The sequence below is a fragment of the Gasterosteus aculeatus genome, chromosome 7 (assembly GCF_964276395.1).
Source record: "Gasterosteus aculeatus chromosome 7, fGasAcu3.hap1.1, whole genome shotgun sequence".
In the NCBI taxonomy this organism is placed as follows: Eukaryota; Metazoa; Chordata; class Actinopteri; order Perciformes; family Gasterosteidae; genus Gasterosteus; species Gasterosteus aculeatus.
Genome location: NC_135694.1, coordinates 10,123,090 through 10,146,697, shown reverse-complemented (window position 1 = coordinate 10,146,697; position 23,608 = coordinate 10,123,090). Strand labels below are relative to the sequence as shown.

The 23,608-nt window shown below is 43.8% G+C and overlaps 1 protein-coding gene across 1 annotated transcript; it reads right to left on the bottom strand.

Moving 5' to 3' along the window:
* Positions 1 to 1,660: 1,660 nt before the first annotated feature.
* On the bottom strand, positions 1,661 to 18,317 carry chrnb1 (cholinergic receptor, nicotinic, beta 1 (muscle)). The gene is made up of 11 exons (XM_040183022.2): positions 18,086 to 18,317; positions 15,787 to 15,920; positions 13,886 to 13,930; positions 13,453 to 13,562; positions 12,379 to 12,487; positions 11,678 to 11,822; positions 11,203 to 11,388; positions 9,338 to 9,561; positions 7,160 to 7,332; positions 3,285 to 3,432; positions 1,661 to 3,058 (listed from the first exon to the last, which is right to left on the bottom strand). The coding sequence occupies exons 1-11, from the start codon at positions 18,144 to 18,146 to the stop codon at positions 2,912 to 2,914; spliced, it is 1,482 nt and encodes a 493-aa protein (XP_040038956.2). The 5' UTR covers positions 18,147 to 18,317; the 3' UTR covers positions 1,661 to 2,911.
* Between the last annotated feature and the right edge of the window lie 5,291 nt (positions 18,318 to 23,608).

Genomic DNA, 23,608 nt, shown 5'->3' with positions numbered 1-23,608 from the left:
GAGCAGTGTTGGGAGGGTGGGCGGGAGGTAGAGGAGGTGGGACGGGGTGAAGGAATGTCAATGAGCTATGACAATGGAGATATTTTAGGGGGGAGAACCAATGGGCGGAGTTGACTTTCTCTGGCTAAAGAATGGTTGGAGGCGGTTTGGGACTGAAGTGGTCGATAGCTGCTCTCCTTACTTATTTCACCTTTGATGCCTTTTTCATCTTATAATTGACCTCTCACCCTATTTTTTCCTGTTATATCAAACTGTTTTGCAAAACACCCCAGAAAAAATCCAAATTGAGTCAATGGCTTGTGGGTTTGATTGTCAGTAGTTTACAGGAAGAACTCTTCCTCCAATTTCAAGTCCTTTTTATAAGGCTTTTAATAAGTATTAGTGCTAGATAAAATGATACCACAACAGATAACAGTACCATTTAAATGATACAAATACCAATAGAATACTGGCTACTTTGAAACCTCTTCTGTTATGGAGATTGTGCTGGGGTGCCTCCCAACACGGAGAAGACTCCAGGAGAAAGTCAGTTACTCCAGGAGAGCTGGACAGGGGCATAGAAGGTCCTCAACCCATCAGCAGGACCGATTGATGCTTTGTGCAAAAAGGAACAAACATTCTGTAAGGCTCGCTGCCCGAGCCTTATAGAATGACCTCCGGCAGGCCACTGGTCTGAATGTCTCCGCCCAAACAATCAGAAACAGACTTCACGTGGTTGGCCTCGAGGCGTGACGTCCTCTAGTGTACCATGTGCTGTAGACATGTTCAGGGAGTTATGGTCACTATGGGGAGAATTTTAAGATATCTAATTGATTCTTTCCAATTGTACAATGGAAAGCCTCGGCTCCACAGATTGTTGCAAACTGAAAACCTCCAGGAGGGAAGTTGCTGGTGGGGTGTTAGGGAGAAGACGTCTGATTGGATTCATCCATTTAGGTTTAAGGAGGACACGTCAATGTGGGTGATTTTGTGTTTGAAATGAGCTTGAGGCAAGGAAAGCGCAGCATTTTGAATAGGACATAAAAATAGAGGTGACGTTGTTGCCGTAGAAGTGGTGGGGGGAATTCTGAGATGAGAAGAATACGAGTGTGTTATGATCGATGAGGTGAAAGCCTTGGAAGGAACTCTGGATGCTGCTTCTTGGATCCTTCATGTTGATTTTTTATGAAGGTAATATCTCTATTTGAAGTTTTGTAGGTCATTCAGAAAGACTTACGTTCCTTGCATCGCCTCTCGGTTTCTAGAAGTGCATCTGAGGTCGTGCCATCCGCTCTCCACAAAAAGGCAATAAATCTTTGCCCTCCTGGGAGCCATTCTCGGTATAAATAAATCAGTCACAATGACCAATGTGTGTTTGTTGATCAGTCCGTCTTGGTAATGCAACCGTTTTGTGCAAGGTCAAAGTACTATATAGAAGATAGAAATGCAATTTAAATGCTATTAAATGTGCACTCTTAATGCTACCAGGTCAATAACAAACAGGCTCATTTAGCACAGTCGGCATAATGAGCTCACACTGCATGTACACACAGTGTATTGACACAAGAAATATCAGGGAAGCCCATACAGCAGGGTCCGGTAACCACTACCAGTGTGTGAGTGCGTGTGTCCAGTCTTAATAATAGCAGAGCAGCATTCTGACAACAGACGGAGCCTTTGATACCTTCTCTTCAGATCTTTATTTAAAAAACAAACAGAGACTAAATGAGACAAAAGATTCAAAGGGCAGGTTTATGTTTATGTCGTGTGGGATTAAAAAAGGCCACATGGCGTGTGTGTCTGAGAAGGCGAGAGACTGAGAGGTGCAGGTCTCCTATATAATGGGAATTCCAGCAGCTATTGGTGCAGCTGGTGAACTCCGACATGAGAATAGCCTCCATGCAAACGCACACTCATGCACACACGTCTGTGCCGAAAATACAAAGAGGATTACTATGGCTGCAGAAATATACAGAAAGCATGTGCCGCGCTACGGCACATTCTGACAGAGGGAAATGAAAGGCATACAGCCTGCTCATTAAAGCATCTGGTTGGTCTTGGTGTTTATGTGTGAACACCCTGCATGAAGATCCAACTCTGGATCCACGCTCGGACCAAGATTCCTACTGTAGCAAAGACACAAATCCACACACAAGTAGCTGGGATCTACACACATTCCAGGTGCACCGACATCGACTCGGTTAGCATGTTGCAATTACTTTGTACACATACTGCAGTTTGGATTTACTTTGATAGAGGATTTACGAAATAAGAGTGATAATATTAAGAAATGAGGCAGAGAAGCTACTGAGCAAATCCTCAAGGTGTTCATTCATTTATTTATTATTTATTCTATTTACTCACAATTCCTAGGCTGTCCAAAAAGGACGCAGTTACCCGCCTTTCGTCTGTGTTGACCTGCGAATCGCATGGTAGCTACGCCCTAAAGCATTCCGTATACATATGTCTAGACACAGTAAACTTTACAGTCTATTTGTTTATAAATGGAACATAATATACTGAATGAACATGGGGAATAGAAAAGAGGGATGGAGATCATAAACTCATGTTTCCTGGTGCAATAAATTAAGTGAATGGTGCTTTTCTCATAGACGTCTATGTAAAGAATGCTTCCCCTTCACAACCAGAGGTCGCTGCTGGTTAGAAATTCAGGTTGAATGCAAAGAAAAGGATAGGATACAATAAAAAAAGGTCAAACAACAAGCCATCCTCCAAGGTTAAAGGGGGGGTGGGGAGGGTCTAGTTTCTAGCCTGCTCTAAAGTTTGGGGTTTGGAAATTGTTGGCTTATGCAGAACTACACCCAGGGGACCATTTGGTAGTTGAATACAGTGAATCAACTTCCCGGTTGGTGGGGAATTGGTGGGGAATCAGGGTTGTGTACAGCTCTAGAAGCACAAATGCCCCACTGCTTCAGGGGGCTTTGAAGGGATCGGTGGGTGTGCGGTGGAAGCTAGCATCAGCAAAGATGGCCAAGGTTCCCACAGTGGTGAAGATGACGAAGATCCAGAGGAACATGCGGTCCACCACCATGGCTACATACTGCCAGTCCTCTCTCAGCTGGACACGGATGGATGAATGAAAGGGAGGTTGTGAAAAGAGAATGGGCGCAGAAAGAGAGTGGGGGGGTGAGGAAGAGGACGGAAGCAAGGTGTGTTGGGAAAGGACAGAAGGGATGAGAAGAAAAACAAGGAAGAGTTCAGAGAGTGAATTAATGCTCTTCAAAAGAAGTGAGCGACGAAGAAGATTGAGGAGCATCACAGCAGAAACAGGCAGACTCACTCACCGCCTCGAAGTCCTTCTCTGCCTGCAAGGCCTCGGCGATGAAGGTGATGGCATCAATGGCTGACTTCAGCTCGTCGGGTAGCGTGAGGTAGCTGCTGGGGCCGTCAATGTACTTCCTCAGATCCGTACACATGCCCTCCGGGTGGAACCTAGAAGAAGGCACGCGTTAACCTTCAGGTCATAATAAAACATCCACAACAAAATTTTGGATAACAGAAAGAAGTGAGCGTGCATAAAGCGTTGCAGTCCCAACGGACCGAATGAGCAGAACGTGTAGCATCGGATGTGGGTCCGGACTAATTAAAAGCTGTGAAATAGTAACGTTTTTATGAGGCGTCTGCGCGGCTCCTCTGCTGTCATTCAGAGAGGAATAGAGAGAAGGTCAGAGGAACTCCCCCGGCTCGCTCTGCCAGCGCGGGAGTCACCGCTCTGCATCTGCTGACTGGGCATCTCTGGCCAACAAAACCGTGTGTGTGTGTGTGTTTACTTGTTGCCCTCGGTTACCAGCCGACAGCTGCCAGCGGTTGCCGTGTGCTGTCACTCACGTTTCACGCGACAGGTCTGGCAGAAGTCCAAAGTTGTTTTCATTTGTTATTAAAATTACCACAAAAGAACATTGATTGCCTATGAATTCATCTTTTCATTTTCAGGAGGACGGATACGTTATTTCTTGTGACAAAATCGATGTAGTGTTGTTTCAACTGTTGAAGCAGCTCAAAGCCTCACTCATTGAACTTTCCCCTCCTGGACGGCAGACACATTAGCGCGTGGCGCCCTTGAGAAATGACACACAGTCCTTTGGTTGCCTCCAGCAAAGCGTCCCTGCTTTAATATTCTATTGGTTGATACATCACGACTCAAGAGGGACCTCACAGCTACAGGGATTGGTTAAAGTTAAGTTAAGGGAGATGTTTATATTGATCGGTTTAGGTAAACATTTTTACAGTTCATCTCATTCTCATCTTCCAATGGAGACTAGTGAAATGATTGTTAAAAACCTGTCTCACTGCATATGTTGCTTGCCATTACAGATGACCACTTTCTCCTCCTACCAAAGTTATTATCAAACGTGGATGAGGTCAAAATGCAATGAAACCTTAGGACACTCCAAAAGGAGTACACAAACACATTAATTTATGAGGCATTGCTTGTGAAAATGCATTAACCATTTCTATTTAACTAAATTGAAGCAGAAACAATGTTCTTTTATTTTGAGACTCATTCCCCTTTAATGAAGTCACTACTCTTGGTCCTTGGCATGACTTTGTTTCACACACTAGGACCAATTCACAACATTCTCTTTGAGGAACAGCTGCCTATTTCTAATGAAACACCTCAAATATTAAACACCTTGCATTTTCCCGATTAAAAGGAAAAAGAAAACTCCTGTGCTGCAGGCTGGGCAATGCACCACCAGAGTGCAGTAGGGCACCATCTCTCCAACTAGAAGGCATTATGCAGGAGTGAGACCTGGGCAGAGCTGCTTGGTATTCAGGTCTGGTGGCTTACAATGCAGCGCCTCCATCGCTGCTGCTGCTGTTTCAAGGGTGGCAGGTGAAGAGGCGGTGCCCTAAGAGAGGTGGAGCCTCATCAGCCTCATCGAGAGAGGGACGAAGAGAGAGCCACAACTTGGCCTTCTAACCCCTCCCCGCGTCTTCTCCCGTGTGGCTCCGAGTAGCGCTTCATCAGCGAGAAGTAAATGACTATTCAGGGGACTAATTCAACTAAAAGTGGTCGCGTCCGGTGCCAAGAAATGTACTAAAGCCAATTAAGAAGGAGCGTGTGAATGTGGAGAGGTAAAGCTGTCTCATCAAATTGCTAATAGAGCCCCCCCACCCCCCTCCCGTCCTTCTTGCGTCACCAGTTCTCCCCCCAGACATGCGGCGTCCAGCTCTGATGTGTCAAGAGTCGATTCGCGAGGGGTCATTATTATTTTAGCAACGATTCTCTGCCGTCTCCCGCCTCTCCCTCCAGTCATGTGTCACTTCTCACAGGAGGTGAAGGATGGAGAGGGAGCGGCAGCTGTAGACTGCGAGGAGGATTTTGGTATTAATAGACAGGGAGGCAAGGATGTCACGCAGTCGCTGACTTCCAGGAAGTACACGTCCTCCTTCTGCCGGATTCACCTGAGCGGGGTCAGCCGTTCCCTGTGAACGGGACTGAGAAAGGGCTTGTCAGGTGGAGAGTATAGGGCTGGTCAACGTGCTGTGTTGTTGTTTGTCTTTTGGATTAAATCTGCGGCAGACGAGTAGACGGAGATCTAAACCCGGGGGGACCGGACAGAAACACATGTCATTTTCTGTTTTCTGTCCCCTTTGAATCGAATCCAATAAACAAAGAGACACGGAGGCTGCTGGATAAGCACTCAGGCAGCTCCACTTGTTGGCGTCCTGTTGGACTGAGGACAGGCGGGAGCCACAGTGACGCACATCGGCCCTCGGCGAACATTACAAGACACGATGGGATGGGGACAGCTGGTGTGCTCATTTCCGCAGACATAACTTCAACACTGTAACGTCTTCACGTGCAGTCCATGGTTCATTTAGTTAAATGTTTATTTGACACACTGAAACTGTGAATAAAAGAGCCTTAATTTATATACTACTTTTTTTTGCATGGTCCTCCCTAAGCATTGATCTAGGCCCTGTAAACACATCTTCCATTTCAAACCAAAGGGTCAGACAGTCAAGAGCTAACTTACTTTGCAAAGGCTCCAAAGATGAGGATGATTACATTTGGCAGCCTTACTTTTGGCAGTGAGTGCAGCATTTAGTGCAAGCATATAAAACATGACACAGGGCTGTTTGCACGCGGGACCTGTGATATGTGACCTCCAAAGGAGATGGTCAAGTGCGCTTGCACAAATACCTCAGCGCAGCCTTAACAACTGCAATACCTGTAGAGAGTGTGGAATTGGGAACTTAAAACTCCACGTTTGAGGTAACTGCTGTGGCTGGTTATGTTTATTAATTTGGACGGAAAGCTGGATTTCATGAGAAAAATGCAAGCTTTTATAAAATAGTAATTGCTGGCCAGCTGGCTTTAAAGATAACCGCCTGTTTTAACCTGAAACCAATAAACACTGAATACCAGATATAAACACATGAATATCAAACCACAGTTCCAACACATTTTCATCACTTCTGCAAAAATTCCATGTTAAAGAGATCTAGATATGGACCTTGTATTACAAGTGGTTAATCTCTGAAATGTAAGCTCTTGGTGTATGACCTTTCATAGAGGTCATAGAGGAACGTCCTCCAGAGGAAAGCATGAAAGAAAAAGTATTTCTCTATATTTGGAAAAGCTTTGTGTAAATAATCACATCTCAGAAGCTTAAACGTTCATATTCATATGTATATATTACTTATAGAAATGTAGTTTCAGCAGTAAACGTTTAAAGCTACATTTATTGCCATCTGGCTGTGATCTGAGTAATAGACAATTCAATCTAGGGAACCTGATTGGACCGCTGATCTGATAAAACGTGGTTGTGATGTATCATTCCAGCTGCTCCATGTCCCATGTCGAAGTGTCCCTAAGCAAGACACCTAACCCCTAATTGTCCCCGGGCAAAATGAAAAAAGCCACAGGTTAAAAATGCAATTTAAGTCGCTTTGGATAAAAGCGTCCGCTAAATGGCCTGTAATGTAATGTCTCTGACCAATGTCGGATATTATAGAGGATTATTTGGCTACCCCAAATATATAAGAATAAGCCCTAAGGACAGAGTACTATCAGAGCGCTGCACGTAGTTTCAATTTATGAACGTTCTTCCTCCGTCTAAGAGGGCTGTGTTGAGGTTAACAATCACAGCTGTTTGAGCACATGACCGTGAAGAGACACCCGATATTCCAGAGCACGTTGGGGACTCACCTGTTGGGCTTCGGGAACAAGATGGAGGAGTCGGGCTTACGGATGAAGTACTCATCCGCCTTGCTGATGGTGAACACCTTTTTCTCTCGACGGGGCATGAACTCCAGGGACAAGGGAGTCTCAACTTTTGGCCTCAGCATGTACAGGTAAGGAGGCAGCAGGTGGATGAAGATCTAGGGGAGAGAGCCAGTTCAAAAACTCACAATTTAATCATCAGTTTGCAGTGCTTCCACTTCCGTTCTCATGTAAAGCATTATTTACCTGTACTCTTGACTTTCAGAGATTTGTTTGGATTCCTATTCTTTGATTTATTGGACAGCTGGAATGTACTTGCCCTGTATTTGCCTATTAAGTCAGAGGAATGAGTTAAAATGTTGAATAGCTGTGCGATAACCTTTAAGAGCAGTTGCTGCTGAATAATGGGGAAACCAAGTCGGTAATGCTTTCCAATTCTTCAACGTCCACCCTCAAGGTGTCTTTGAGCACCGGAAATATAAACTGGATACTAAAGGTGCTAAATGTCTTCAGTAAAGGCCTAGATTTACTTCAGTTGTAAATAAATGCTTGATGGAAAAGCTGAGTACTGCATGGCTGTCAGACTTGGAGCTGGTTCGCAATGGAACCAGAGAAAACAACAAAACATTGGGCGGAATCTCAGCGTTGATCAATACAACTAGTGCTGTTTGGCTCCGTTAACAGCTCTTTTATCTACACATACAACTGATCGGCGATCCCCCTTTTGAAACTCTCGGCTGGCCTGTATTGACAGATGGCTTTCGATAGCCGCCCCGCTGGCAGCGCCCACGCTGCACTGATGCATCGACGGTAACAGGAGTTGAAGCAGCTTGACTTGCATTCTAGTTTCAAAGAAAAGTCATGACTTAGCAGTCATCGAGCGCCCATGATCTAATGTGAACTTTCTCTTTATCCCCCTGTCTCCCCGTACACTGCAACCCCTGACACACTTCCCTGTGTGGGACAGCATGATTTATATTTGCTTAGAATGAGATTATTATTATTTCCACCAGGCACAAAGCTGCCGAGAGATTAAGAGTCTGGTCTTGTCTATGTACGTGTGTTGGTTTGCCTGTCCAGGGATAATCGATTTATACTGAAAGACCCACCAGCCTAATATTTGTTGAGGTAGTTTATGACTTTGTAGTCAATGACCTCTCACGTCCGCTGCGTGAGTTGTGCGGGTGAGGGACATGCGGTGTAGATAGCGGGGGTCCTAACCATTTCAGCAGTGGTCTTTGCAGACACACCAGGCGGAAATCTGTTCCAGTTTGGATCCTGTAGTTCATCACAGAGATTTCCTACACTGCACTGCCGCTTACGGTGTCCATTAAAGTTCTTTGCGTTGGACAAAAAGGAGTTCCAGTCAGAAAGTGTATAAGGCCGTGCCTTTCCACATCTCGCGGCACTGATCGTCAAAGGAGTAGGAGTGAAGAGAAGCAGAATTTGTAATGTTCTTCTCTGCCATCCATCCAGCACTAAGCAGTTGAGGTCCATTGAACCATGCAAATCAAATCACCTGTGTAGAAGCCTTCCGGTGGTGAGCACTTCCTGACAGCGTGACAGAACTTGCAGCAAAGTATAGAGCTGCTGCTGCTCAGGCCTGTAATTAGCTTCCATATTGTACATCGAGGGCCACACCCACTGATGGGGGTTAATGGTGAAACATGACATTTAGCTTGTTGAGGACGGTCGACCTAATGCTGCCCTGACACAAGCTACAACTGCCCAACATCTCAAAATGATCATGGTAATTAAGATCACATTAATTCATTAGTAAAAGAGCTCCCATCTACTCCATTGACGGAAGTGTTGATTATGCACATAATGGAGGTTATACTTCAATTATTTTATTATTTTTTAAGTATTCCGTTATATTTACTTCTTCCTTTTTAAAATGAGCACATTGTCATGACTGCACGTGATAACGTGCTCAAAGGCAGCGCCTACAAGACAATAACACGTTGTAGATTTCATTAGGCAATAAGTTTGGTAACCTTGAGGGTATTCACGTATTAAAACCTTAAGTCTATTAAACACCAGCCTTCGTTTTGTTGTTGAATACATTTAGGAGACCACAGCTTTTAAATTTACATGGTACAGTAAGGCTATATGATGAAGACTTGATGGACGGGAAGGTTTACCCAAATCCCCGGACCTCACCTTTCGGACCCACATGGGCATCATGTGGGTGCTGGGTGAGCGATGGTGCAGGTTTAGGACGACCACGCTGAGGATGACAGAAAATGTGACCAGGATCATGGTGAACATTATGTAGTTGACGATGATGGGGACCCCCAGCGACGTCTCTGGGATCTTATCGGCCAGCAGCAGAAGGAACACGGTCAGGGTGAGCAACACGTTGATTGACAGACCCATCTTTTCTCCTGGTGGTGGAAAGAGAACAAGTAGAATGTGCTTAACTACATGAAGAAGACTTTTGACACCAAGTCATAAGAAAAGGTTTTTGGCATCGGTGTCTGCAAACATACTCTCTGAGTTACATTAATGTAATTGATAAAAGGAGCATATAACACTTGCAAAACAGTAATACAACAAGTTAATATCACATGCACAACAATGTAACTAGCGTAAATAAACACATGAACATTCAATGACCGGTGGTCTCGCCAAACAATAGCAACGTTGCTCCTGGGGACAGCGCTGCAAAGGTGTTCCCTCCTCTTCCCTCTGGTTTTACCTCGACATGGTTTGCTCCTCCTTCAGCTGAGGTGCTAATTTAGCCGCTGCTGGTCCACGTAAGTCACCAGTAATGACTAACATTACACTCTAAGTGAGGCTGATGGTCTAACAGAGCCGGGCCTTCCAGGTGCATTAAGTGGGCACTTACAAACCGTGTTTACCGCAGATCGGTTGGAGTTGGTGGGTAATGAGAAGCTGATGTGGTTTAGGGCGGCGGATGCTGCCACACTGAGCAACTGTCGAAACAGACACATTTTAAGTTCAACATGCCAGAGTAAAGGTGGACAGGTGATCTCAACGCCTTTTGAAGAGGCACCGGAAGCAGGCCAGGATGGAGGACATCTCCTTCAGGGCTGTAAGCAGGAAAGACTGTGCTCATGCCTCCAAATTCCCCTTAGGCTACATTATCTCTCCTGAGAAAAATCTGACTATAGTCAGCAAAAAGTCTGCAGAGGTTTGGATTTCCCTCATTTCTTCTTCCTCTAATACATTATTTATCTGTGAACTGTTTGATTCCACGTGAGAAGTATCCTCCTACATGAGGATCTAAATACTGCTACAGATGGAGACTGACTTTTAAAAATGTGTTCAGTTATTTATTATTTTACTGAGATAACACATAGAACAGTATTGGACTCCTCCTTTAAAATGGTTTTGTCACATTGTAGAAAGCAAACCCTTCTCAATGTCATTACAGACCGATTACCTATAGCTGTAGGCTGTATGGCTTCTATAGGAGTTTAAATCAGTCATTTCACATCATGCACTGTGTGTGTGTGTGTGTGTGTGTGTGTGTGTGTGTGTGTGAAACTTCAGCAGATTCTTATAACAGACACACCACAAGAGGAAATGGCCTCTATTGCTCCTCTGAACATGTGGGCCTCCTCTTTACATTTGCTGGTGCTTCTGTGGACCTGCAGCCAATCACTCTGTGTGTGTGTGTGTGTGTGTGTGTGTGTGTGCGCGCTTGTAGGTCAGAAAAGGTCTCCGTTCACAACTCAAGAGTACGTTTTAGCTCAATGTCAGTCAAACAATCACGTACGGACTCCAGAAGCCGAATTTGAAACGTGAGTGAGTGTTAAGGATGATTATTGATATATCGTTTTAGTGGTTATTGATTCAGCGGTGCTCTATGCAAAGCAGCTATCTCCTCTGAAATCTAATCCCTTTTGTGACAGTAATTGGACCCATGTGTGTGATTGCCCAATTCGACCCAAGCACACAAACTTAGAAGGTGGTGTAAGCAGTTTTATATAGTGATAATAGGGCAAATAATCTTAACAAAAGAAAAAAATCTTGTGCATTTATTTTTATTGTTGATTTACCTGCGTCCGGAGGCAGGTAGAAGTTAAAGATGGCGATGATGGTGATGAGGATGCAGGGGAGAATGATGTTCAAGACGTAGTAAAGGGGCTTCCTCTCTATGATGAGGTAGAAGGTCATGACTTCATATTGATCATCGTTCATGTTCTTCCTGCACGGCTTGTGTTTGATGGTCCACTCGCCGCCCTCTGGGGAAACATTCAGCTTTCACACCGACGAAATGAGGGCAGCAAGTCTCCGTACCCCGAAGGGCTCCAAAGTAAAAGAAATGCCCACACATAAAAACACTCTGGTGACTACGCTTCACAAAATAGGTAGGAGGAAAAGGGACAACGAGGGGAAATAAAAAAAAAAGGAGCATTAAAGTTATTCACTGTGTCATGCAGAGGAATATAGCCGCCGGTCATTTCATGTGTCATCAAACGTTCCCCTTGCTTCCTAAGAGCCTCCTTTACCCCTCACTTCCAATAATCTCACCAGTGTAAGCCTCGTCCAGTTGGATCTCCCTGATCTCGTTTCTCTTCGAGTCCAGTGCATACTGCACGTCGATCTCTGTCGAGTCGTACGTGTAAGATTGGAACTGCATGGTGCAGTTCTGCCAGTCAAACGGGAAGTATGTTACCTACAGGGAATAGGAAGGAAAGTATACGAAAAAAGGTACAATGATTTATTTTCTCTTTGGTTAGCATTAAGGGGACAATAGGAAAATCCTCATCCATCAAACGTGTGTCAATGACCAAATCTCTGATGAATCACCGTTTGATGTTAAACGGCATGCCAGGTAAACAAAAAGGGCTGATGAGCCACCTGTCACTCACAGCAAAGCAATCCGCTCCATCTTTAAATCAATTCTCAATGCATGGAGCGGCAATCAGCCATTGTCACTTCATAGGGCTTTATGCACTGTGAAGAATCCTTATACATTATGTGTGATGTCATCACTAATGACTGAACCGTGTGTGCGTGTGTGTGTGTGTGTGTGTGTGTGTGTACGCAGGCACATCAGTGTAGTTGTCATTAAGGCCACAATGAATCATCTTTAGTGAGGACGCAAGTATTAATAAATGCCACAAAAGTTGTTAAATTGTATGCACGCACGCACAATTAAAGATCCAATCACGCATGAGGCCCAGTGTCTCCGAGTTTAAGCATGTGTTTGTGTACGTGTCGATATTCACCTTAACTCCACAAGAGCTGCAGTAGAGTGCTGGGGGGGTCCAGGTTACTCTGCCATTACTATAAGCCTGGACGTGGACATGCAGTGCCACATCAAACACCCCGTCATTACTGCAAACACAAACAACATATCATTCCAAACCTTTTAATGGGAACAGGCGAATATACTCTGCACAATGCAGCTAAGTGTAGCACTAAAACTGGATGTATACAGAGATCTTTTTGGCCATTACGCTCATTACACAATGCACTACAAAGACATCCGGTCAATTAGACACAGATCAGGGCGCAGTGTTTGGCTTTTATGGCCCTGGTGAATCGACAAGGAGAAGCTTGTTTCTCCTAAAACGTTGTCTCTGTGAGGCTGCTTCAATTATCGGCATTGATCATACACACAGAGAAGGATGTACACAATTCTGCATTTGTGTATGCACATATTTGTGCGTGTGTGAGCAGTTCCAAGTGAGCTGAAGTAGCTGAGTGGTGCCATCGGCTCAGTTTTTTCAGGGAGCCATGCTGCTTAATTGCCTATAAAGTGTTGATGAATGGAGCGGGGGGATATTTACAGCAGTGTTAATGGGAGCGTGTGCAGGGCTGTAACAGAGAGAGACTACGCCGGCTGTTCAAAGTATCTTAAGTTCCTCATTTAACGCTGTGACATAAGAGTCTTTCCATCACAGAGGTGCTAGGTGGTACCTGCAGCTCATTTGTGGCTGCACCTTTTAACTGCTTATATTGCACATTCTCTTGTCTTTACTCTATATATTGAATAGTAAAATAATTATTGTCACAATCCTAATCCTCAACTCAAAAGGAAAAATAGAAAAAAGTTGAGGAGGAAAGATGAGTCAATAACTATTCAACTACATTTTAAAATAAATAAAAAATGAATGAAAATATACATTTAAAAAGGACAAGACTGAATAAATAGACAGACATGATGCAGAAACCCTCCTAGACAAAATCTAAGTATACATATTTCTTTTTAAAAAGGAGGAAGTGACAACAGTGTTTCTCCTCTTAACTCGTTGCCGCTGATTAATTCATGCCAATGTGAGTGCAGTGCTTGTCCTTACTTATTTATGAGGACTATGTCAGGCAGCCAAACTTTCCCGGCGGGGATACGCATCACCTCAATGCCATCGTACTCCTCGCGTTTCCATGACAACCGATGATCCGTCCACTCCTGGTCAAAAACAGTTTGTGCGGGTATACAATAAAAAGGGCAGGGATGAGAGGGAAACTGAAGACAACATAAGGAGGAAACCTTACATTTACACACGTAACCAATTCGTCATTTTTCACGTTTCCACTCGTGTAATTAGATTCCACAGGGATTATTCCCTTGTGCATTTGTCATTTCATCACAAAATACCATTTGCGAAAAGTTTCACTTTGCACAGATTCTGTATTATTTGCAGTAGTCCTTGTGTTCCCTTCTTGGACATTTCTGTAGTGTATTTGCACTGAGCTCTACAAAAAGGAACTACATGACACAGACACACTTACCAGATTCATGACAACAATGGTGCTCATTTCTTCATTTTTCATGTTCTGGAAGAAAAATGTAAAACGTTATCACCCTCACAACAGGGACTGTTTAAGCAGTTATGGGATGATTTCCACTGCAGTCAACTGTCTACTGGCCAGTCTCCCCTCCAAAGGTTATGCACTTACCACCAACATTGGGGACCACGGAGAGAGTGGCACGAGAATTCAAAGGCTTTCCATGTGACTCAAGTGTCGGTTTTCCAATAAACATTTCACACACCTGCTTCTACTGCAGGGAAACTAAACTGTCGATTTCTAAAAAGCAGATGAGCAGGCGACAGCACCGATGTCCTCATCTTTCCTTTGATGCATTAATTAACAACCTTGATGAGGATGAGGGGAGCTGGCCGCTGTTAAATTGGGGATCTTGTTTTGATTTATATATGTGGCCCTTGTTCAATGTTAGGGGAAACACAAAAAATGTAAGACGTTACCAGCAGGCTCGTTGTGTAAAAGTGAGCAGCGTGCCGAACTAGAATGATGTAAAGGGATGCATGTCTAAAACGGGGCTTCAGAGTAAAGCCTTTAAGATAAGGGAATGTCAAAGTCCCTTTTTAAATAGTCATTTAACTGGACGACACAACATGCACTTTTGGCTAAACCTTTTTTGAGTTATTTGAAAAGTGTTGTCTGTTTCAGGAAGTAAACCAAACTGTGAGATATTTTCTCAATACCAAACAATTAACTGTTGCTAATAATAACTTTTCAGATGCCCCTTGCATGGTTTCAGTACTATATGAATCTGTGGAGGACCAGCACACCACGATTATGAGACACACAACATCAAGAGATATGGCTATAAAACTCACACATGTGTGCGATGTGATTGTTTGTCCAGCAGGAAGGCGGGGCTTCCCGTAGTCTATTTTAAACGCTGGGAGGAATGTCGGGGAGACAGCTGGGACAGACGCTGGGAGGGTGGAGTGGAGAATAGAGGGAGGTTGACTTGAGCCATCTCGCTCTCTCCCCCTCGCACGCGTCTCATCGCTGACTTATCACTCACGGATTGGTACTCACACTGCTGTTATCCAGCTGACTAGTTCAAGGCAGATGAAGGACGTAGCCTCAAAGTGGGTCAGTTTTCAAGATGGTTCCACTCCGGAACTCCAAAAGTCTCATGTGACGTCCTCCTGACCTTGAGCGGAGGTGCAAGGAGCGCGCTCGCCATAGTCCTCTATGTAACTGCGACACTGTGTGAATACGCGTGTCGATGAGTGCGACGAAGAAGAAGTCTTCAACCTTGTGTGCGTGTGTGTGTTTGTTTAAGTGTTTGCATAACTGTTACACAGAGACAGGGGCCCAGGCGGCGTGAGCCGTAAAAACCTTATTTACTAGGAAGGGTGAAAGGAAATCCAGTAGAGGGCATGAGCAGCATAACTGTGTTTCGTTTGACTCAGCGGGACACAAGTGCTGAATTTAGGCTCCGAGACTCACTGTTCTGAATTTAAAACGTGTGTTTTTGTTATCCTGTCATGTTCCACCATCGGAGGACAGCAGGACCTTTTACAGAGACATTAGCAGAGGCTTAGGAACCCAGGATTCTCCGGATAAATTCTAGTATTTACACCCATAAAATAGGAGCTACACAGGAGATCAGAGCAGTATTTAGACGTGAAACCACAAAAAACAAGGGAATGTTGGCATTTCTGCAAGGCACGGGATAAAGAATTATGGCTGTGTCCAAACCAAAAGTATGTTTCAAGATTCCTCTTCATCGCTCTGGTTTGTTTCAGAAATGTGCCGTACCACGGGACTGGTTTCCGTTTCCGGTCACGTCCTGGACACCTGCCACTGTTTTCTTGACATTCTTTTCATGCACGAGTGTAACTATACGCAAGTGTCAGGGTCTCGCGCCTCACCAGTCCAACGAAGGAGGACAGGACCATACCCACACGGACCACCACCCTCTCCTCAGGGCTGGATGCTGGCCGCACCTTCAGGTTGTAGTCTGTAAAGAGCTTCTTCAGCAGAGTCTTCTCCATGTCAGACGCACCTGTTGGACAGAGAGGTAGACGGCTTTTAGGATTTCAAAAACAACGGATTACCAGCAATTATAGTAAGCACCAGGGTACTTGGGGGAACCAGTTCACCCAGAAGTTCACTTTCCATTGCAAAGTGCTGTGTATAAAATCCATCACAGTTGTGATATGTGAGGACGAAGCCAACTGATGATGCCTGATGAGGCATGTTGTTTCGTGCAATCAAATAAAAGAACCCTGCAGCTAAGTAGCAGACTCGATACACCACTGTGAATGCTTCCCAGAGTCAGACAGATTAATTGTAGATACTGTAGGTTAGGGGTTAGTCAATTAAATCAATGGAGCATCCTCTCAATCTTTCCTAACCAGATGGCGTCTCGACTTTTGCCCCACGACCCCCTCACATCGACTCCTGAGGAAAAGATTTTAGCGTCGTCTTAACATAGAAAAGTCGAGTTGGACTTTCTGCAAAGCTGGCAAAGGTGTAGTGAAGCAATCGTTCAATCCAAATCCAGGGTGGACGTCTATTCTTTGTTCTTTTGCGAAGCATCTGTCTCTCTAATTCATGAAATGTATGGCTTGTCATACAGCCATATACCTTTTTCTTTTAGGATGCAAAGTGCCAACATCTATTTACAGGAATTGATTCTGCATTTATATGCTACGTGTTGCAGACAGACAAAGCACTCTCAGTGACGCAAACTGCATTACCACGGTTTTGCATCTGACACTAGCTACTAAATCCAACACACTGTCCCTTGAACGTTGTTGCAACACATACAGCACATACAGCTTACCCCGCAAAATCCAACTGTCAAAAAGGCATTAAATGAATTCCCTGTGCTTACAGTGGCAGTTATTGCAGTGCCTCTCACAGGCCTACAGACCCCGTGAACGCGCCAAAACCCAAACGATTACACTCGGCAGCCGTTTCATACATAACCGCTGCTTCATTTCCTCCTGAGTGTTGGAAGGTTAGACACATTTATAATCAGCAGCTCTGGCGATGCAGCATTCATCACGTTTGGCATAGCTGAGGCCCCAGCGGCATCGGAACTGACGGGAATAAATGGCAACGATCACCAAAAAAGGCACCCTCCATTATCTATAAGCACGGGGCAAGCGGGGCTGCTGATGGGCGAGGCCACAAAGTTTCTGTGGAAGGTTCAAATGTAGCAGCCTCTCTCCTATCTGCCCAGCTAAGATGACTTGGTGAAAATAACTGATTGACGCCTGTTGTGTATATGAAATATGGATGTTATGAATATAGCTGACAGCAGTAAAATACAGAGCTAACTACTAATAGTCATTCAAGATCACTTTGATAAAGGCCAGAAGGAGAATATGTGATACTTTCTACTAAAAAAAGCCCCTTAAAATGCTTCTGGGCGGACTTGAACGTGAATTTGGGATATGACATGATTTTAAAAATGGACGCTGGTCCTGTAGTTCAATATGAAAATCTTTCTCTGGGTGGTTTGAGTTCACTGTTCCTGGCACCAGAGGTCTGTTTCCAAATGAATTACCTAAGAAAGTGTGTGAATTGGGACTGTGAATTCTCTGAAGAAATGGAGGCCACATGTTTAAAAATCATTGTTTAAGACGGTCTCTGATGACATTTATTTTTGTTTGTTTTTTGCCTAGTTGACATTAATATGGTATCAGTCCTTTATCTGCTGCTTTCACCTAAAAGATATGTTATCATGCTCATTGGAGTGTGGGTGAAGTACCATAAGTACCATAATCCATTCCTTTGCCATTTGGTAGCCTAAATATATCCAAGGTCCTTAGAGAATGAATAGAAATAACACTACTCAAGTTTTGTCAATTATGGCCAAATGCCTGCAAAAAGTATTACATTAGCACTCAATGCTAAATAGCAAACATTAGCATGCTGTCACACCGGTAAACATGCTAACCACTAGCCGCCCAACACGAGCGCGTTGGCATGACGCAACAAGGAGCTTGTTAGCATGTTTATGTCTCTAGCTAAAGACTTACTCTTTTTATAATGTGTTTAATAAACCAATAATGTGCCTGTGTAGAGAAAGATGGAATTCAACAGGTTATTTCTTTGTTCATTGGGGTGCATTCGACATGTGAAATTAAAGTAATAAGTAACGCCATAAGCCGGCCATGGGGCTCTGTGATGTGGGTGTGTTGTCAGCTCGTGGCTTACCTCCCAGTAAGCACAGGGTGCCAACGCAACATGCCAGCAGGAACACATCCGGGCTCCTCATCGCGAACACCCCTCCCAAACCAAAAAGAAGATTATTAAGTTAGTCAACAACTTCAAACTTGTATTGGAGCTTCTTCTTTTTTGATCCCAATGCAAGCTCCTCGGGGTGCGCTTCGGTCCGGTCCGTGTGGACTGTTGTTGTCTGTCAGTCAGGCCGAGCCAACTGCTGTCTGCTCCAATTACAGCCTTGAGGAGGGGGAGAGGGGGAAAGATGGGGGGAGGGTGTCTGTGTGTGTCACTGTTGACCCCCATTGGGAGTGAAACTTCAGATGGAGACTCAGGCCTAATCAAAATGCCCCCCCCCCCCCCCCCCCCCTCCATCCAGCATCCAGGCCTGTCCTCACAAGATGAGAGTTCATTTTAAATCATGTCTTTGTCGAAACGGCTTCAATGATCAAATTAAATATTTGATGAATAAGTCAGCAAATATCCAATGATTTCAGGTGGGTTTTTTGTTGAATATTACAATCTGAACACACACGCTTCTTTGTTTGCCTTTTCTGACGTCTCCATTCTTCCACTGGTTTTCCTGTCTTTAATGTCACATTGGAATCGCTTGTGGGTAATTCCCTTGGGGCAAAGTCAGGTTCTAAAAAGGGTTCCTGACCCTCAAACACTGTCTCACGGAGTCCGATCGGGATTGGGCCTCCATGTCCCTCGTTCCTCAGCTCAGTTGAATCTCTTCAACATTACGTTGAGTAATTCATTTCCTGGAGCTTTCTCTTAAAGCACTATCAAATGCATAGCCAAGATACAGACCAGGATGCCATCCAGGAGAAATATTTGCTAGAATATTTTCTTTTCGGGGTTTAAAATGTGGCAAATGTGTGACGAAAACAGCAGTGGCTAAAAATGTGGTTATACATTGCAATGGATAATCTCTCAATGTTATATGCAACGTAAATAAACAATGAGATGAAATGAAACCAGTATTATCCGTAAATTGATCAATCCGTTCCAAACTGCCACACAACTTCTCAACGTACCCCTCCAATAAACCCCTCCCCAAACCCCACCAACCATATCCCATTACTGGTTTCTTCATGCCACTCTGCCCTCGCTCACATTCGTCGGCCATCCACGCCACTGTAGTTTATGATCCACTGTCCCGGCCATTTGGAGTGCCGCCAATTTAATTAGAAGCTAACTATTAACAGCTAGCCACGGGTGTCAAGTCACACATCAAATCTGTGGTCATGAGGGAGTGTATAAAAAGCTTCTGTTGGCACCAACTCAGTTTAAGAGACCTCTCCGAGGGGAGATGGCTGTTTAATTCAGTGGTAGTTCATTTCAATTAGATGATTACCCACAATTGTTATGTTCATGGGCAACCAGTAAGATGAGACGATACTATAGTAATCTGATTACCTAAAATGTTCATACCATTTGAAAAACAAGTTATGGCGTCAAAGCTCCGACTTTCTTTCTCACTCTAATTCTATTAAACTTGTTTTTTTATTCAACCTAATTACCCCAAAGAGATAAACCTCTTCTAATCTGAATTTTCAAATGAAAACGCCTGCCAATGGAATTCTGTGTTCAGATTTCACATTATGGGCGAAAGGTTTGTAGACGCCTGAACAAAGTATGTTAACAGCCTAATCTTCCACAGTTGGACACCAAGGCACGGGGATTCATTTGCCTCTGTTAATGCATCAGCCCCCCAAGGGAGGTATTTCATTATACTTTGGAACCTGGCAGCAGAGATTTGGTCTCCTTCAGCCACGAGAGCATTTGTAAAGTCTGCCACTGGTGTGATAATCCAATTAATTATCTCACAGCCTTATGATGGAGTCTGGGACTGTGTGTGCCGGCCACTCACCTCATTCCACAACAAACGTGGTCATGTTGCCATGCTGTGCGATATGCATTCTATTGTCAAACATATTCTGAAGCAAAAAGACATGTAAAATCAATATATAACAATGCACGTGACTTCATGTTTAATCCTGTTGGTGTCTGGTTTGGTTTATCATTTGGTCCATATCAAACTGTCAGGCTAATCTCACCAGGGAGAATATGAGGCAGATACCGAATTGCGGAAGTTAGTCGTCGGTCAGCCGCTTATCTACAAAGACAGCAGCAGCAGCGGTGTTGGTGGCAGACAGTCCAGGGAGGCTTTCAAGCAACTTTCAAATCACACTCTCGGGGTCGTAACTGAAAACACAGACATAATGCTCCCATTTCTGGGCTGTCATAGAAATATAACTGTGTGATGTTAACACTTAAAACTGCCTACATAGAAATAAATGAGACACCACAACTCTAGAAAGTCCTTAGTAGTAGAAGTGGTCGTAGTACAGTGCAGAGCCACTGAACTGCAGGTGTGATGCAGAGCATAAAGCTTGGCGTTAACTTAAGTTCAGTGCTACCATACTTCATCAAATGCAGTCCTTTTTGTTGGAGGAATTAGATCAAAGCACTCCCAAAAAAGCTCTCAGCAGACAAGCGTTACAATCATACAAATATATTAGTTGGTTTTATTGAATTTTATCCAATAATACGTCTCCCTTTGACTTTGTGTAAGTTATTATAGAAATAAATATAGATCATATTGCAAATGTAGAGACAAGAGTTCAGGATAATAGAGTTGAGGATGGGGGGCTTAAAGAGCATATGTTGGGTAAAGACTGTTTCTTTTGGGGTGTCCAGTAAATGATTGGCGCATGCATGCTTGTAGTCCAGCCTCAGACTGCGAGTCCCCGCCTCTCTGTGGTCCTTTCCGCTCCTTTCTCCAGGGGACCCGTGGATTTGAATGGCGTTCCGTAGTCTTTATTCCACCTTGCCGGCAACAAGGGGAAGTCCCTGCGCCCCAACGACATTTGCATGGATATATTTATATATTTTTATATATAGATATATATTTTTTGCTCCATTTGAATAAAAAATAATGTCATTGTGGCTTTATTCACTGGAAGACTGAAGCACTCATTTTGCATTTGGAAGACAGGAAGAAAAGTAAGATTATGTTGATTTCCTTAATATCTTTTCTGGAAGACTTTATCAAAATAACTCATCCATGCAGTACCATAAAAAAAAAAAAAAAAACACAAAAGTTGAAAATCCCTCGAGGATCGATCACAGAATGACACACAAGTAGACGATGGGTTTGTGTGTTTGAGGGAGAGACAGACGGTTTATGAGCAGGACCACGTGCTGCCAATGGGCCACTTCAAGATCCAGTTTAGAGATCAAAGGTCAGAGGTCACTGACAGGTGAGTGCTCTAGGATTGTGGGGGATCAGGAGGTTGAGACCCAACAGTCTGTTCTGTTCTTCTCTTTGTAGACATGAGTAGACGCACAGCAGTATAACAGCAAATAAACACATCAAATCAACAAGCACACATACCAACACCCAATACTCTAATTCCTTGTATCGTTTCATCAAAACTCACAGTACTTACGATGAGAAATACCCACAAAACAATCCGTACTTCTTTTTTCTTTTAATACTAAAAACACTGAGAAAAAGGGATAAATAAAGACTTTTTAGCATAGTGTACACAGCAAAGTCACCACTAAATACATTAGCTTTGAGAGGTGAAGACCCTCCGTCATCTGTTTGTAAAGGTCACCTCATTTAGCCACATCTGCATTGGCTTGCTGCAGGGTGCTATGTGTCTGTAATATGCAGATGTTTCTGGCAATTGTGGGGGCGGTCTTCTAGAACTCACAGATGGATCTTTGCGCATGAGTTTAGTGTTATTAACACCAAACAGGATGTGACCTTAGGTGCTCTCGATTCCAGTATAAAAGCACATTTTAGAAAGCCACGTAAAAAAAAAAAAGATCCGAGGACGGCGTCACTCTTGTCACATGCCGCCTCTCTCTTCCTCTCTCTCTTTTTTGTGTTTTCTACTGCATTGCAGATGTGGTGAAGGGACTCCACCTCAAAGTAACACACACACACACACACACACACAATCCAGATCACAAAAAAAGGAAGTTTTAGAAAAATAAAAGCTCTAATATAACACGCAGTTGGTTTCTATATCAATATTAATGCTTTCTTTTACATCCTCCAAGATAATGTGGCTGCACCTTGTTAATGGAGTTTATTGCTTTCTGCCCAAGGACTCGTACTTATCGATTCGGCCTCTGATTTATCCTCCATTTTCCTCCTTCCCATTCTGTCCATCTATAATTTATTCCCTCACACATATTGGACATACAGAGACATTCAATCACAGTTACAAAACAATTACACACAAAGATCAAAGCTGATGAGTGAATCTAGAACACACACATCTATACCAGTGCGCACACACAAACACACACACACACTCGGGTCAAAGGGAAGTTGCCTTGGATTCTGGGATCAGGGAGAGGAAGTGAAACGTCAAAAGGAAGAGATACACTACAATGTGTGACACATGCCTTTCTGTCCCTCCCTCCCTCCTCCCTCCATGCCTCCCCCTCTACGAGTCCTTCACCGATGATCCTCGGCTGCAGTTGTAACGCGCACCGTAAGCAGGGAGGGCTTTTACCCGGGAGCAACGGCGGCCGGGGGTGTTCCCAGGGATGAAAGTGTGTGTGTGCGTGTGTGTGTGAAGCTTGCAGATATCCATCATTTAACCCCCTATTATATCAATATACACTCCCAACTTTTTTCCCCCCCTTCTGGATATTCAAGAGAAATATGCCAAGCCCAATGGCCAATATTTGACATTCGAAGATTAATCCATAGATCTTCATCAGTGAGTTAAAAGCAGTAAATGAAGCTACGCAGAGGGGTTTGCTAATCAAATCTGCGCTCGCCGATATAAATTGTAATCTTTACATCTTGTTATTCACGCGGACCGGTTTGAAGTGAAGCCTGAAGGCTGCTGGCAGGAACAGAGAAGCTGATTACAGGCTTCACAAAGGACTTCCAGTGGGGACGAATGGGTGAGTGTGAGCTCTGCAAATCACAAACACACTCATGCAATCATGCAAAGTTTCCGCACACAATAAATTATGCTGCCTTCATGCAAAGTGAAATCATGGCAAACAGAGTCGGAAGCACATCTTCAGGCCTCCTCTTTTGAACCCCCCCCCAACCGCTTACCCAAATATACTATTGAAAAGAAGGTAACTTCTAATCATCAATCTGAATACAAAAGACAAAGTCACATTTACAATAAAGTACCAAGTCAAGTATCAAGTAATTTCATGACAGGTGAATGAAAAAGAATGAATCACGAGATCTGACGACTTGGACTAATAATAATCTTGCCTTTCGTTGCCTTAAAGTCACTTTAATACGGAGTCTGAGGCAGCATATTAGATAATTGTAGCCCTACAAATATCAAAAAACTAATTACGTTTAGAAATGCCAACTCATGTGCAATTATGTTTTGCATCTGTACCGGCAACAGCACATGATACTGCATTTCTTTCTAGGGTTAACGAGGCTCTCAAGCTATTTATTATAAAACTTCCATAAAGCTGTATGACTGACCAGAGAAATACTAAAGAGAATGG

Coding starts and splice junctions, on each gene's coding strand:
- chrnb1 (XM_040183022.2), bottom strand. CDS start 18,146: ATGAGGAGCCCGGATGTGTTCCTGCTGGCATGTTGCGTTGGCACCCTG. Junction 13,931..15,786: donor TGTCCTCCTTCGTTGGACTG/GTGAGGCGCGAG, acceptor TTTTTCTTCCAG/AACATGAAAAATGAAGAAAT. Junction 11,823..12,378: donor GCAGCTCTTGTGGAGTTAAG/GTGAATATCGAC, acceptor TATTCCCTGTAG/GTAACATACTTCCCGTTTGA.